At 34.1% G+C, this 16636-nt stretch overlaps 1 protein-coding gene across 2 annotated transcripts; it reads right to left on the minus strand.

Annotated features, from left to right (window-relative positions):
- Window positions 1–700: 700 nt before the first annotated feature.
- Window positions 701–16122, minus strand: LOC144573573 (putative disease resistance protein RGA1). 2 transcript variants are annotated; one of them, XM_078323354.1, is made up of 8 exons: window positions 15988–16122; window positions 15492–15564; window positions 4454–8463; window positions 4129–4286; window positions 3267–3323; window positions 2322–2458; window positions 1083–1398; window positions 701–990 (listed from the first exon to the last, which is right to left on the minus strand). In XM_078323354.1, exon 3 carries the CDS (start codon window positions 8447–8449, stop codon window positions 4565–4567), a length of 3885 nt encoding a protein of 1294 aa, XP_078179480.1. In that variant the 5' UTR covers window positions 8450–8463; window positions 15492–15564; window positions 15988–16122; the 3' UTR covers window positions 701–990; window positions 1083–1398; window positions 2322–2458; window positions 3267–3323; window positions 4129–4286; window positions 4454–4564. The 2 variants fall into 2 exon arrangements, with proteins under 2 accessions (XP_078179480.1, XP_078179479.1); XM_078323353.1 differs by lacking the exons at window positions 701–990; window positions 1083–1398 and adding an exon at window positions 2760–2867 and having other exon boundaries at window positions 2442–2458.
- Between the last annotated feature and the right edge of the window lie 514 nt (window positions 16123–16636).

Here is a 16636-nt window from a genome sequence, read left to right on the forward strand (position 1 = left end):
TGTTTACTGAAGATGGAAGAATTAATGCTATTCATTTAAACTTCCATGATTACCATTGCATAACAAATATTTTACTAATCCTGAGAAACTAAAGACTTGAATTAAGACATTAATGCATCTCTCTTTGGGTATCTTTGAATATATAAGAATAGCGCTAACTCAAAATATATATAGTGATGTTACTATCGTTTAGATGAAATTCAAACACATTTCTTATTAGCATTTAAGTACCGATTTAATTTGTGTAATTTGCTTAATACAGCCTAAAACTGGACCTATGGTTGGAATCATATATAATTGAATGCGAGAAAAAACTAAGTTCCTTTCCCTTCTCATTCAAAAAGTTGACAGTGCCACTAATTTTTTTATTTTAAATTCATCTTCAATTAGCAATATCCCATTAGTTCTCATACTTTTTTTTTGGAAACTTTCGCAGAGGCTACAAAGTCGTGAGAGAATCAAACTTTTGATCTTTGAGTTACCATCAATTCTAGGACTTTCTTCCTAACCAATTGTGCTACCTCCCTTTCATTAGTTCTCATACTTATTAATTGTTTTATAGGTGGAAATCCATTCTGTGCTTGATAATGGATTGGTTTAATAATCTTTAATTATAATAAAGAAATTTGTAATTTTGAAATTTGGCAAGTGGAAGGTAATCAATAATTTATTCACATCATACACATGAAAACTGACGAATTCTAACATTTTTTTTATTCAAATTCGAGATTTCAATCTCTAACCTGTTCTACTTGGAAAAAAAAAAATCTCTACTTCACCCTAACTGTTTTTGTCAAAAATAAATAATTAATAAGTAAGCTGCCAATTAATTTAATCATAATGTACAACTAATGATATCGACCATTGCATGAAAGATTGGATAGGATACAAGACATCTTCAAACTCGCCGGGAAAGCACCCAAATACACAGAAGGTTCCCATTTTGCTTCACTTGTAGCCTTCAATATCTCTGCCGCCAGTATTTCGTGTCTGCATCAGTTAATATTTAGAAGTTATATATCAATGCGCAAACAAATCAAGCTGTTTTTTTTTTACACTATTGCAAATATAATTAAACTTACATAAAGCACGGATGGCTTTTGTATTGCACTAAACAAGTTGGTAACTTGGAAGTTTGAGTCTGTATTGTTCAGTTCATTGCTCATTTCTAGTCAAGTGATAATCTGCATGCTTCATATGTCCTAATTCGGCCAGAGGGGGGGTGGGGGGTGGAGAGTGCAAAATCAATTAAATAGCTTTGCATATGTGGTGATCTAAGAAATAGAGGATGAAAACACGGTAGGTTAGTTTGATAAATTACCTTCTGGATTTGACAAGCATTTTCTCATTGACTGGAGGGCAGCTAAGGAAAATAACGCATGGTGTATCAGAAAAACTCTGCATGTAAAGGGACTATCTGTGTTAGTACAATCCACATAAGGCATGAAAATTGAGGTAAGAGTAAAAATAGTTTTTGTATTGTGGTGCTGCTTATGTATCAGAAAAATAGAAGCACTTAACAAGCATTATTTTAATTCCAAATAAGGTTTGTGAGTTTCATTGTGCAATTAAGCTGCAATTTATTGTAATTTTATATTGAGGAGGGTTCAAATGCACCCAAATTTTTGTGCACCCAAATACACCCTATCTTTCCAATTCTTTTTCTCTATTTTCAAAGTCCGAATAGTCAATCCGAACCGTTAGATGCGATCTATATATTAAGATGTACTTGAAGACCAAATTTTACATTTTTTGAAATTTTTTTACTATTTATTAAGCTACTTTGAAAATCGCTGATTTTACATTTTCTGGACCATTGGATCAGCGATTTTCAAAGCGGCTTAATCAATAGTAAAAAAATTTCAAAAAATGTAAAATTTGGTCTCCAAGCACATCTTAATATATAGATCGCATCTAACGGTTCGGATTGACTATTCAAACTTTGAAAATAGAGAAAAAGAATTGGAAAGATAGGGTGCATTTGGGTGCACAAAAATTTGGGTGCATTTGAACCCTCCTCTTTTATATTAGACATTCCTAATTTGGAAATTCAATCAAGTCTCAATTTGGGCTAATAATTAAGATTCTGCAAACCACGAACAATGATTGAAATAATAACCAGCACGGTTGCATTCTAAGTATCCAACTAATACCGATACCAGCACCTGGCTGGTACAATAACCAAGATACTGCAACAAATGACTGGTAACATACACCTTGTTCAAAACAGCATATGACAAACTCTTTCTCTTAAAACTAAGCGACAAATTTGCTTCAAAAGAAAGCAAAAATTTAGAATAAGTAAATTAAGTGAGAAATACCCTGATGTAAAGCCGATTTGTCGGTAGTTGTCCTTGTACTCTGATAAAGGCACATGCGGACTCACGCCATAGGATGTGGTTGGCACAAATCAATCCCACCAAAAAACTATCAGTAGAGAAGGCTGTACCGGTGAATCCTGATTTTAGTAGAAAATTACATAGCATGAGGTCGGGAATGAAGGAATTTGCAAATATAACAATCAAGTCCAGGGGTTATTATATGAAGCTGTCAATTAAGTGAGGACGGTAGCTCTTGCATACCGGTTAATTCCACACCAAGTTGATTCATATATTGAGGTTTAAATGAATTGTAAAAGGTTGAGTTGGAATGGTTAAAAAAGCAAAACAAATATAAATAAAAGATTTGATAACTGTACAGTTTACAGTAACCTAAAGGTACTAATTCAACGAGTAAGATTTTTTTTAAATCAGGGCTACCATGAATTCCGACATTCATTTCTTTTCAGGTGCATGGGAACTATAATTGTGTCTTTCCGTAGAGGGACAAGGCCTATCACCAACAAGCATGTGGTAGGACTCCGGTTCCTACAGCATGTGTATGATGCATTAAATTGGAGCATATTTATTGGACAGCATTTGGTTTAACAGAAGGTTTATAAGTTAATTTTAATGCATTTATTTTTTATTATTTTTTTACTGCTTGACTTTATACTAAATTAAGTAAAAAAATGGTATTAATTGACATGTAAACACATCACTTATGAATTATATTGATTTCAATGGTTTGGATTTGTCGTTTGAAGTCAATCCGATAGATTTTGAATTAAGTTAGACTCACAAAAGGGCTTGGTGAGCCTAAGAACACCCTAGTTTTACTCCAACACTTATATCCACCAAAACAAAAACATTGCAAAAGAAAGGAATTTAAGATAGTGAAATGCAAAATTATTTAGAAAAAGAGTCCATCCTCAAAGCATGCATTACCTTGGGAAAGACAATGGGAATTTTACAACGTCAAAAGCCAGGTTGAAACTCAACCACCTAGAAACAAGATTAATACAATCAGTTTACATTTCATAAAATAAATAAATAAATAAATAAGGTCGATATATATATGCCTGCACCCCAACTTATTAGCAAAACATATATGAAATTGTAGTTTAGTATGGTCCCCATTTTCTATGCAATGATCGTCTGGTGAGAGAATTGATGACATCTAACCCCCTCTCATTAAAAACTATTGCATCATCTGGTACTGTACCAGTATGGTGTTAGATGCAGTCTAATTCAGGACTGAACTAGGTGAACATACTTTCTTATCCAAGTAAAGACATTAGATCACTCAGAGAACCCCCAAAAGCGGTCTCAATTGATATCAGAGGTCAAAGATATTCTAGTGGTATACGAAAACCAAAGTTCATACCGGCCAGCTCGGCCATTTCAAAAAAGAAATATATAAAGGAAAACAAAAGGAAAGAACAGCTAAATAACTTTCGCTAACGATATCAGACACTTCAACATGGAAAAATTTGTGCATGTCATTTGAAAGTATAATTTTTGCTTTTTTATCTAAAAAAACTTGCAAGTTTCTGTTGTTCAGTTTAGTTATTTATTTCTTTTTTGCAAATATTTTTGTTTTTGTTTTTGGTTAATTTGAATCACTATTCATCTAATTAACACTTTTCAATTTTTTTAATGTTAATCCTCCATTTATATGGGCTTGGGACCAGCTATATTGTTTAGACTTAGGCAGAGTTAAAACTTTGAAAATGTGTTAGTATCTCTCAAATATTTTAAAATTAAGTAAAGTTGAACGAATTGCTTGGAAATAAGAAAAGATATAAACCTGTAGGAAAGGCAACAGTAGTAATTTGTAGTGCAATAGTGCATATATGGCATTAAATTCTTTGTTCTTTTCCTCATAATTAATTGCATGGAGCTTGTGTGTAATGTAATCCTCTATTCCTCTCAGCTGTCACAGACTCTGTGCGTGGGGCAGTCTTCCTGTAGGCATAATTCATAAGTAAAAAGAAAAGGAAAAAAAAAAAACTACATAAGTTGAAGTTTGAGACAGAGAAAGAGAAAGAAATGAGAATAATTATCTGATGAATAACATATTCGAAATCATTGCAAGAGTCTTTTATTGATTTCAGAAATTGAAAAGAAAATACCTTACGAATACAGAGTTGTCAAATAATGAAGCATTATCCCATTGAACAAATCTGGTTTTGTTTCTTCAACATGAGTTGCGGATTCGTAGGAAAGCAGAGTGTCCTTATGTTTCAGAGCCACCGGCCACGGCTGTCTCCAATTTTCTTTACTTTCAAAGAAGCAGGTAACTCCGGGAGTTCCTTCAGCCGATTAGCATCATAGATAGATAACTTTTCAAGGGCAGTGAGTATCGTCATTGTAGGAGACAATGACTTCAGAGATCTTGCATTTCTGATAGATAACGACCTTATAGAAGCAGGTAACTCCGGAAGCTCCTCTAGCAAATTAGCATCATCGATAGTTAGGTTTTCAAGGGAAGTGAACCTGGCCATTGTAGCAGGCAATGATTTTATAGAGCTTGCATTCCAGAGATACATATCCTTGAGGGTATTTTTGTTTTGCAGCATCCATTGCTCGGGCAAGTTCTCCATCCCTGAGCAATCATCCACTTCCAGATGACTAACAAATCTGAGGCTTCTCAGAGGTTCGATAAGAAGGAGACAGAGGTTATCAATGAGGAGCATATTGACCTTTAAAGAGCCCAAGCTACCCCCTTGGTCAGCACCATGTGCTTTTTCCAATAATGAATGTTTAACGAGCTTGTCACATCCAATGATACTCAAATCAATAAGAGATACAAATGCATTTTCTGTTGAGGGAATACGATCAATATTTTTACTATTTTTAATCTCAAGGCAAGTGAGAGAAGTGAGACTTGATGCTGATTCCAGCAATGACACGTCAAGTTCACCACAGTTTTCTATTTTCAGATCTTTTAGTTTTGTAGGAAGAAGGTTGATCTCATTGTCAACTGCCACCAGCATTGGGCAATTACTTATAGTTAATTCTGTTAGTGACACAAATCTCCCAAATGCACTCACAGGTATATGTACAAGATTCATGCAACTGTAGATGCATATTATGGTAGCGGCCTGAAAATCTATGTTGTCTTGCTGCAGAAAACCGTTCAATGCTGTTAAATTTGAGCAGCATCTTAGCTCAACTTCTCTAAGTAATGATTTTAGGGATGATGTTGATGGGCCGATCCTTGAGTCAGAATTTTGATAATATTCTGGAAGAGCACTCATTCCAACATTATTTATGCAAAATTTAGTAAGAGAAAGTGGTAGATTGGGACACCCGGTAAGGTTTTCGCAATCTTCTATGCTCAAGTGTTTCAGTGAAAATAATTTTCCAAATGTGCCTACTGGTACCAGTACCAGTTCCTCACAGTCGCTGATGGTTAATTCCACAACAGCTTGTAGATCTAGGTTGCCTTGCTGCAGAAACCCATCCAAAGATATTAAATTGGGGCATTTGCTAATCTTCACTACTCTTAGTGAAGATTTTAGTGATAATGGTTGAGAAGTGTTATAACCAGAACTTTGATACAAATAAGGAAGAGAAGTCAGACCCACATTATGAACTCGAAATTCAATTAGAGAAATGGGCATATTAGGTAACTTGTCCAAGTTTAGACAATCCCATATATCAAGAATTTGTAGATATGGCATTTGCCAAGAAAACAATTGATTTTTCCACATAGGACATGAAACTAATTTGAGGGATGACAAGTTAAGAAAAGGTGATTGCTCCATCCAACTAGGAGATCTTTGACCTTTATAATTCTCAACTGTCAATTTCATGAGATTTGGATGGGGTTGGAGGTAACTGATGATTTTCTCGGAGTTACTTGGGTTACTCTTTGAGCTCCATCTCAGAGATAGCGACATTATATTATTCATTCCTAATAGATTGGCACTCCTAGCTTCAGCAATATCCCATACATTCTCAATATTTTCAATAATCAAATGTCGAAGGTTCTTTAGTGTGCCAAGTTCATTTATACGATGACCACTCTCTTGTCCAACAAAAAAGGTTAACTCTCGGAGAGACGTAAGCTTGTTGACTCCATGAATGGTTTGCATTATCTCATTAGGAAGTCTCATGTAACGCAACTTAAGTAGATTCGTCATTTCGATTTGTTCAATTACTGAATAGGGTGAATTATACTGAGTTTCTGGAAACTCTAGTACTTGTAAATGGTAAAGTTTGTAAACTGAAGCACGGAGCAAGTAGTTGTATGAGTGAGTGACATCATGAGATTGAATGGATAGATAACGGAGGTGTACCAAACAACTTATCTCCTTTGGCAATTCACAATATTTGCCATATATTTTCAATAAACGTAAACTTTTCTTAATTAAATTATTTGGGAGAACAAATAAGTTTGGAACAGTGCCAGTTTTCTCTGAAGTGGTTATAACCAAGCTATGTAAATTTTCAAGATGGAAGACCTTTTCAATTTCACTTTCATGTACAGAAACATGTCGTACAGTGTTAGGGATGGTAATAGATTTATCGTTAGGCTCTATTCGACAACATTCTCTGGAGGAAACGTTTTGGGCCAATTCATGCGTTAGATCATGCATAATGTACCTTCCACCTTGAAATGAGTCAACATATTCAAAGAATGACTTCCTCAAAAGATGACTAAAGTAATCTAGCCCAATATCCTCTGGCTCTTTACCTTGACATTGTTGTTGCCGTATGATACCGACAGCCATCCACATTTTGATCAACTCATCTTTATCGAACTTATGATCTTGAGGAAATATGCTACAAAATCTGAAACATACCTGCAAATCTGCTGGTAAATGGTAGTAGCTCAACTTCAAAACCTCTATGACATTCTTTGCCATCTCTAAGTTAAATATAGAACCGTGATTCAAAATTCTTCTCCAATGGTGGTGGTCCATGTGTGAATTCATTAAGCTCCCAATCACCTTTGCTGCTAGTGGACTACCCCGAAGCATTTTTAGTATTTGATCTCCAAATATTTGCAAATCTCTATGATTGTCAGGGTTAAAGCCATGGAAAGCATAGTTATAAAAGAGCAATCGCAAATCTTGCTCTTCTAAACTTTGTAATGCCAGAGATTCATGTTCTTTACTTATCACACTAGCAAGTAAGTCTTCCACGGATTTCATTCTAGTTGTAAATAATATTTTACTCCCTTCTTGTACAAACCTCAAAGGAGCAATCAATTTCTCCCAATCATTCCTTTTCTCATCATCCCATATATCATCTAGAACAAGAAAAATTTTCTTTAAATGTATCTTTTCCTTCAAGGTCTCTTGAAGTGCATTTAATGGTTTATCAAAATAACTATTTTCCCCTAGTTCTTTGAGCATCTTTCTCGTTATATCTTCAACACTAAAGTTATTAGAAATACAAATCCAAATTGTTTTATCGAAATCGTTTGACCCACTCATCTCTCTATATGAAAATTGGGCTAGAGTGGTCTTCCCCAATCCACCCAGCCCAACAATACCGAAAGAAGAGAGGTGGACTTGAGTTGGTCGCTTCAACCAACTAATTATCTTATTCTTCTCAACATCGCGGCCAAACACCTCTCTTTCAGCTAAAAAAGAAGTAGTTTCACGGCTTAAAACTTTACCAGTTTCTTGCCATGAATAATGAGAAATATCACATATACCTAATGTCTTGGCAAGTTGGAGGAGATCCTTGGATTTAGCAGCAGCATGATCCAACATTGTTACAGCCTCCTTCAAGCTCTCCAAAATATTATCATGGAGAGAATGTAATTTTCTTTTCTTTGAACTACACACAGATCCATTTACCTCAAGTTCTCTATACTCTAACTCATCAAGCACATCTTCGGATGCTTCAACAGCCTTTCTAAATTGGTTGACCCATAAACCAGCACTCGGATGCTTCGTCTTAAGAGCTTCGGCAATGTCCATGATAGCCGTGATATGGGGAAGAGCTTCCTGTACTCTCTTTAGTTCAGCTTCGCTGTTGGTCGGCAACATATGGTGATGTAAGTACGAATAAGCTATGCCAATGAGGTTTTCAACAACAGAGGACCCTGCCCAGTCGGCAATGGCCAAAACAGCAGAACCTGCCCAGCTTGCCATGGTTGAAAGAGCCATCTTGAAATGAGGTGCTGAACAAGAAAATTTATATTAGGGACTGAAATATAAAAATGCATGTATGTGTAAATGCATAATATGTTGTCACTTGAATTTGAATCCAAGCCTCAATAATCATAAGGTGAAATTGTAATTACTAATCTACAAACACACATATTGAAAGAAAAAATTGTTGGTTGATTTGAATCAATAAATAAAATGTAACAATATATCTAATAGTAGAAGTCTCTTAAATTGAAGCAGTTGTTTTCACATTTATTTAATCTTCAAGCTCACCGACTCGAAGCACACCTCTCATAGATCACTGTCTTGAGATAGACTACAATTTGTTCAGCCTATCCCTCTATACCACAATATAAAAAATTTGTTCAGCCTATCCCGTAGCGGAAAAATTAAGATTTTACTTGTAAAAATAAAAAAATTATAATAGATAAGAATCTCTCTAATAAGATAAAGTAAATTGTCCGTTTTAGGTTCGATTTGACCGATTTTTGAAGCATATCGAGATTATGTAGAAGATTAAGATACAATCCATTTTCGAAAATATATCCACATATTTATTTAATTTAATCCAACATACTCTCTCTTGGAAATACATTGAAGAGACAACTTGATCGTTCATATGATAAATAGATCGTGCAATTGGGGATACACCTGCAAGCAGGAGCTACTAGCCTCGGAACTGGTTAAGACCAACCTAGAGACATCAACCTCTTATAAAATATATTAATTGGCATGTCTCGCACCCTTGGTTTATGTTTATACATCAGTTAAGGTATTTTCGATCCCTTAAGAAACGTACCTCCCTCTTAACTCTAATTGTATTTCCAATCAAAGTTCAAAATACATTATTGGTGGCCATGAATACAAGTTTAGGATGTAATTCACAACACTTAGGGGACCCATGTAATAAAAAGGCCTCCACGTGGAGTAAGAATGAGGAGAGAGAGTAGATGGGAAATTGAAAATGAAATTTTTCTTACCAAAATTGTATTGACAGAGAAACCGAGGTAGGAATCAGAATGGGAAAAATAAGGAAATAACCATGCAGCCGAACACACATAGGACATATTATTGAAAATTTTATTATATCCCACGCAATCCCAGCTGGCTGAACAGGCCCTAAATTGGAATGGCCCAGTCTAGTTCACTGTTTCCTATATTTTTAGATAGATTTGCCAAATATTTTATTTTACTTTTCAGTCTTATTTAAAAGATGGTCTAATAGTTCCGATTTTTTTAAAAATATCCATTTAATAAATAAATTAAATTAAAATATCCAAGTTTCAACAAAATTTATAAAAATATCCCAACCGCGGATTTTATCCGCGCTCCGGAATTTTTATTCCGGGGCGCGGATAAAATTCGCGCCCCGAAGAAAAAAAAAAAAAAAAAAAAATTTTTTTTGGTCCCGAGCGCGGATAATATCCGCGGGCCGAATTTTAAAATAATTTTTTTTTTTTTTTTTTTTTTTTTTTTAAGAGTCTGGAGAAAAAAAAATTATTTTTTTGGTCCAACTTTGTACCTCTGGTTAACATATCAAAACACCTTCAAAAATCATGAAAATTTACCGACATGCATTCTTGACTTCATAGAATAAGACTGTAAAGTTTCATACAAAATCTCAAAACAGATCGTGAGATATCGGCTCTCAAAAATTGCCCGAACTGCTGAAGGAGTGCTTCTGACCCCAACTTTGCACCTCTGATTAACATACCAAAACACCTTCAAAAATCATGAAAATTTACCGACATGCATTCTTGACTTCATAGAATAAGACTGTAAAGTTTCATACAAAATCTCAAAACAGATCGTGAGATATCGGCTCTCAAAAATTGCCCGAACTGCTGAAGGAGTGCTTCTGACCCCAACTTTGCACCTCTGATTAACATACCAAAACACCTTCAAAAATCATGAAAATTTACCGACATGCATTCTTGACTTCATAGAATAAGACTGTAAAGTTTCATACAAAATCTTAAAACAGATCGTGAGATATCGGCTCTCAAAAATTGCCCGAAGATGTAACGGTGCTTTGATGTAACGGTGCTTTGATATTTTGTATGTAACGGCTCTCAAAAACTTTGAGATTTTGTATGAAATTTCACAATCTTGTTCTATGAAATCAAGAATACATGTTGGTAAATTTTTATGATTTTTGAAGGTGCTTTGATATGTTAATCAGGGGTGCAAAGTTGGGGTCAGAAGCACTCCTTCAGCAGTTCGGGCAATTTTTGAGAGCCGATATCTCACGATCTGTTTTGAGATTTTGTATGAAACTTTACAGTCTTATTCTATGAAGTCAAGAATGCATGTCGGTAAATTTTCATGATTTTTGAAGGTGTTTTGGTATGTTAATCAGAGGTGCAAAGTTGGGGTCAGAAGCACTCCTTCAGCAGTTCGGGCAATTTTTGAGAGCCGATATCTCACGATCTGTTTTGAGATTTTGTATGAAACTTTACAGTCTTATTCTATGAAGTCAAGAATGCATGTCGGTAAATTTTCATGATTTTTGAAGGTGTTTTGGTATGTTAATCAGAGGTGCAAAGTTGGGGTCAGAAGCACTCCTTCAGCAGTTCGGGCAATTTTTGAGAGCCGATATCTCACGATCTGTTTTGAGATTTTGTATGAAACTTTACAGTCTTATTCTATGAAGTCAAGAATGCATGTCGGTAAATTTTCATGATTTTTGAAGGTGTTTTGATATGTTAACCAGAGGTACAAAGTTGGACCAAAAAAATAATTTTTTTTCTCCAGACTCTAAAAAAAAAAAAAAAAAAAAAAAAAAATATTATTTTAAAATTCGGCCCGCGGATATTATCCGCGCTCGGACCAAAAAAAATTTTTTTTTTTTTTTTTTTTTTTTCGGGGCGCGAATTTTATCCGCGCCCCGGAATAAAAATTCCGGAGCGCGGATAAAATCCGCGATTGGGGTATTTTTATAAATTTTGTTGAAACTTGGATATTTTAATTTAATTTATTTATTAAATGGGTATTTTTAAAAAAATCGGCTAATAGTTCTAGTCCGATATTCAAGATTAAAAATCATAAATTCCATTTAGTAAAAGAAAAACCAAATCATCATTCCCTAATCTTGAACCTAAACCAAGGCGAAACAGGTCTTCAATTTTTACAACAAGGCCCCTTTCATTATTTTATATTTTGTTTTCAACCTAAACTTAAGAATAAAGATCCAATCAGATTCTATTTCAAATTTTCATTTGTTTTGGCACAAATCGGAGAACACAAATTCATTTTTACATAAATTCTTGATATTATATATTGGACTTGCACAGCCGAGTCAATCCAAAATAAACTCTCCTTAAAACTTTTAACTTTAACCCAAATCAAATGCAAGGCCGAAACCAACAATTTAACTTCTAGATGTTTATTTTCTTAGCCGAAAAGCCCACTTAATTTAAATTTCTACACTTCAGCATTTTATTATCACAATCATTAATATAGGCTAAGTCAGTCCCAAACTGTTTAAGTGTACCAGTACCCATTAAAACTGGTACGGACTGTACCAATTACCAGGAAATTGATACAAGTGTCTGATTCATACAAGCAAGGGAAACACACAATCACATTTATAAATGCACGACCTGTTGTACAAGAAATTTTGCAAAACAAATTCAGATTTGGGTGTATGATTTCAGCAGCAACATGGTTTAGAATCATAAGTGAGGTGCCAAACCACATTAAGGACAGTACCGTTCGAGTGGCAACGAAAATAAGGGTTCAACCCGACATTCACAAGAAAAACTTCACACAAGAGATCGACAATAAATCATCGAGCACAAACACAGGCAAAATATAACATTTCATTTTTACAAACAATTCACAAAGACGCACCGTCGACTCACAACGAATTCAGATTTTCAAACATCACAAGGCATCACAGAGATTAAGAGGAAAAACGAAAGGGGAATTTATTTATTACCCGAATGCGCTCAAACCCGTATAAGTCGGCCGGTACCAAGGCACTTCCTCCGCCTTACTTCTCGACCGTCTGTTGCCTTCTCCAACCTCACCTCCTAGCCAATGTCAGAGTTAACGAGCACCAACCAGCAATAGAGAAAAACCCCAAGTCGGGCTAAGGTAAGTAAGATGGAAAAAGTGGGGGCGTAGTGCAAAATCACACTAAAAATTTCTCAACACAGTGATTGAAAGAGAGAAGGGAAAGAGAAGAGTAACAAAGAGAAAACCCGGGAGAGAGAGTTAGAGAGCGGGTACGGCGTGGTCGTGCGCGAAGTCGTGGAGTGGGTGAGATCGGTGAGAGAGAGAGACGATGGGACAGGGAGCTCGTAGCCTCGTACGGCTGGGTCGCGAGGTCGTCGTGCGTGGGAGAGAGTCGTGCGGAAGGGGTTAGCGTAAAGAAGAGAGGGAGAGAGGGAGCGGGGGCCATGGGTCAGTGACAGAGAAGAGGAGTGTTTAGGAATTAGGAGGCCTCTGTGCGCGAACGGGAGAAGAAGGCGATTTGTATAGGCAGCGACAAGGTGGGGTGCGGATCCGGGTTTTAACCCAATTTGATTTATTTCAAAGTTTCTCCAATTTAATCCATGCTTTAATATTCGTGCTACTGTATTTGAACGGGTTGAGATTTCTCCACTAATTACAAAGAATTTTATTTGCTATTATTTTTTTAATTAATTACACTCAATTCAAACGAAATCTACGAGCTTGCGTTTAGAAATTGATACGAATTTTCCAATGTTCGTTGTTTAAATTTATAATTTGTTCGAAGTTTTGTATATTTTATTAACAAGAATTTTTATCAACATTTTTATTTTAATATCTAATTGACATGAAAATATATCTAATTAACGGAATTTAAAATAAAAGGGGATGGTGCTTCAAGATTCGTGCAGGGCTAAAATCGAATGGTGGGAATAATTTCAGAATTTATTTGACTAAACACCTAAAGATAATGTTTTTAGATCAATTCGATTAACGACATTTGTGCTTAGAAATTGTACGAAGAATCAGGGTAATTTGTAAAACCTAATTTATAAATTTGAAATTTTAGAATCGGATTAATAATGTAAATCCAATTCATCTTTGACTAGCTAAGTTTCGATTTCCTACTAATTAACAAACAAAATCAATGTAATTTGAGTTAATTATTTGTATGAATATTCGTTGTTGTTTTTATTTTGAAAAGTATATTCGTTGTTTTTAAACTTAGAATTTTAATGAGTTCCGTCAAGGTTTCTATTAGACTATTACAGAGTTTTACAGTACGGTTTACATAATTCAAAACATAAAATTATAGTTTTTGGATGCATCACATAAAAAACAATAAAATTCAGAAATTACAATTTAGGTTTATAGAATTCAAAGCTTAAGTTTATACATAAAAAACAATAAAATTCAGAAATTACAATTTAGGTTTATAGAATTCAAAGCTTAAGTTTATAGAGTTATGTAATAAGATTTAGATAAGCCAAAATAATTAAAAGAAGCATTTAGATGTAGAATTTAACAAAACTAAAATTAAAATAAAGTTAAAATTGGAAATTTATTGTATTTGGTTCGAATTCAAAATTGTTTACAGAGTTATGTGATCAGGTTTACAGAATTCAAAACAATTGAAAGTAGTATTTAGATGCAAATTTAAAAAAAATTAAAATTTTGAAAAAAAAATTTTGAATTTTTTTTTACCGGTTTACAGGATTCAACGAAACTATCTACAAAGTTATATGATAAAATTTACATAATTCAAAATAATTGAAAGTAGCATTTAGAAGGAGATTTGAAAAAAAAAATTTGAAATTTTTTTTTGAAACTTTTTTTACATATATATGTTTACAGAATTGTAAAGTGGTCATGGTTAGTTATTAATTTTGAAAAATATTAGAGATTTTCTAGATGTGTCGTGATCAAAGGTCTAAAATTGGTCTCAGTCAAAGCAGTTAAAGTTGTTAAAGTGGAGGTTAAAGTGGTGGTTAAAATAGAAGTTATTGGGGATCACAGAAATGGAAGTTTTTATGTTAACAAGATTTGTTAAATTAGTTTACAGGATTTAGTATTAAAGTTTACCGAATTTGCTCCATTAGTTTACAGGATTTTTAAAAATATCCGGAGATTTTTGAGGGACTGGAGTCCGGAGACTATTAGCCGCTTTCAATATAGAGTATGGCTAATATAACATTAGTGTCATTTCAGTCTATATAACACCAATTCCAAAACCTATCAAATCGAGTTCAAATGGTGAATCCAAACCGTTCAAACCGATCTACTTCATTAGTTGTGCGTTTACATGTAAAATTTATAAGTTTTTGAGTTTATTTGGTATCAAGTCAAGCGGTCAAATGTGTGAGTTTTTAAGTTAATTTTAATATATTCATTTTTTAATTTTTTTTGCCGCTTGATTTGATACTTAAATAACTTGAAAATATAAAAAGTTTGCATGTAAACGCATCACTCATAAAGTAAATTGGTTTGAACGGTTTGAATTCACCATTTGAACTTGATTTAATAGATTTTAGAGTTGGTGTTATATAGACTGAAATGACACTGATGTTATATTAGCATACTCTCTAATATATCCAATAAAATTTAATAAACCTTTTCACTGAGATTATAGACTAATGGCAGTGGTACTGTGTTCTAGAGTGGAGAACCAGGTTGAAATACCAGTAAATAGATTACTTTGCAATTATGTTAGGATTATTAGATACCTTTATTTTCAGTAGATAATTTATAAATGTTTAGAACAAATTATCTAACGTCTAAAAATTTATAATTTTCCAAAGTAAAATACAATTGGTAAATTTTGATAGAAGATTTAAGAAAATGACATAAAGGTATAAAATGTGAAATTGATGAATTTAGTGATGAAATATACAATACATTTAAGCAAATTTAGTGAATTAAAAAGAGGGACGTTTATCAAAATTCAAAGAGAAGTAAAAATATATGTTTGTACAATATTTTCGTCAAATTTTCAAATACGTCAATTAGATATGTGATGTGACATCTATCCATCATAGCTTAACAATTAACAATAATAAATAAAATAAAATGAGTGCGCACTTACACTGGCCAAGTTTGTTGCTTCTATTATCCACCTCTGGAAAAAACCATGTGTGATTCGTTTGTTGAGGTGTGATCTGAAATAATTGAACAAGTAAAAAATTTCTTTTTAATCGTATAAGAGCATATACTATCGGGATTAGGGATTTCAATTGGCATCATACCGAGTTTGGTTTAATTAACCGTTCAATCCACCTTTAGATCTGTGCAGACGGGTTTTAATCTGTGGAAATATAAACCCTCCCTCATTTTTGTGAATCTAAACTATTTGCATGATTCTAAATGCAACCCCCTGTTCCTGTTCCTGTTTCTTCTATTATATATTCACCTCACAGAGATAATCATATCTGATTCATTCTTCAATAAAGTGTGATCTCAAACGATCTACCAAGTAAAAATGACCTTTATTAATCACATAATAGCATATATTACAGGGAGTCTGGGCTTCTCAGTACAGTACGCTAGCAGAAGAAAGCAAGGATCTAGCTGAGAGAGTATACCTTGTGTTGGAGACTTGAGAGAATTCTTCAACGGAGAAAGAAATAACGGAATGCTTCAGATCTGAGAGGCGCCACTAATTGGTAGTGGTAGAGGATTTGAGTGAACTCTCGCTGTCCCAGAATTTTTTTTTTTTTTTTTTTATCAAAAACCTGCCGGTTGTTTATATTAAACGAGATGAAGAAAAACACTGTTACAGGGTACATCAAAAACCTCTCAACGTCTCAGCACCTAAACATCAAATCAAATTAAAAAAGAATCACACCAAGTCACCAACTATTTAAAAAAAAAAAAACTGTAACCCACAACTAGGGGTGGCAACAAACCAAACTGAACCGAACTTACCTTAGGTTTGAGTTTGGTTTGAATTAATTTCAAACCGAACCTGGTTTGATTCGTTTCGAATCGAATTAATTGCGAACTACACATTTTTCGAATCGAACCCAAATCGAATCACGAACTAAATTATTTTTTAGCAGCCCTAGTTATACCGGTAGTTTATACATTAATTTTTTCTCGCGGGACAAAATTCACATGGCTTCCTTTTACCGGTATGAACTATGAAATAAGTGTTTTTAAGTTGAAAAATTGTTCATGAAAAAATACATCAGAGACGGATTTCCTGGTATGAACTGTGAGAGACGACCGAAG

The sequence above is a fragment of the Carex rostrata genome, chromosome 21, assembly GCF_964058835.1.
Source record: "Carex rostrata chromosome 21, lpCarRost1.2, whole genome shotgun sequence".
NCBI lineage: Eukaryota > Viridiplantae > Streptophyta > Magnoliopsida > Poales > Cyperaceae > Carex > Carex rostrata.

Excerpts from the sequence above, each read along its gene's own strand:
- LOC144573573 (XM_078323354.1), bottom strand. The coding sequence starts at position 8,449 with ATGGCTCTTTCAACCATGGCAAGCTGGGCAGGTTCTGCTGTTTTGGCC.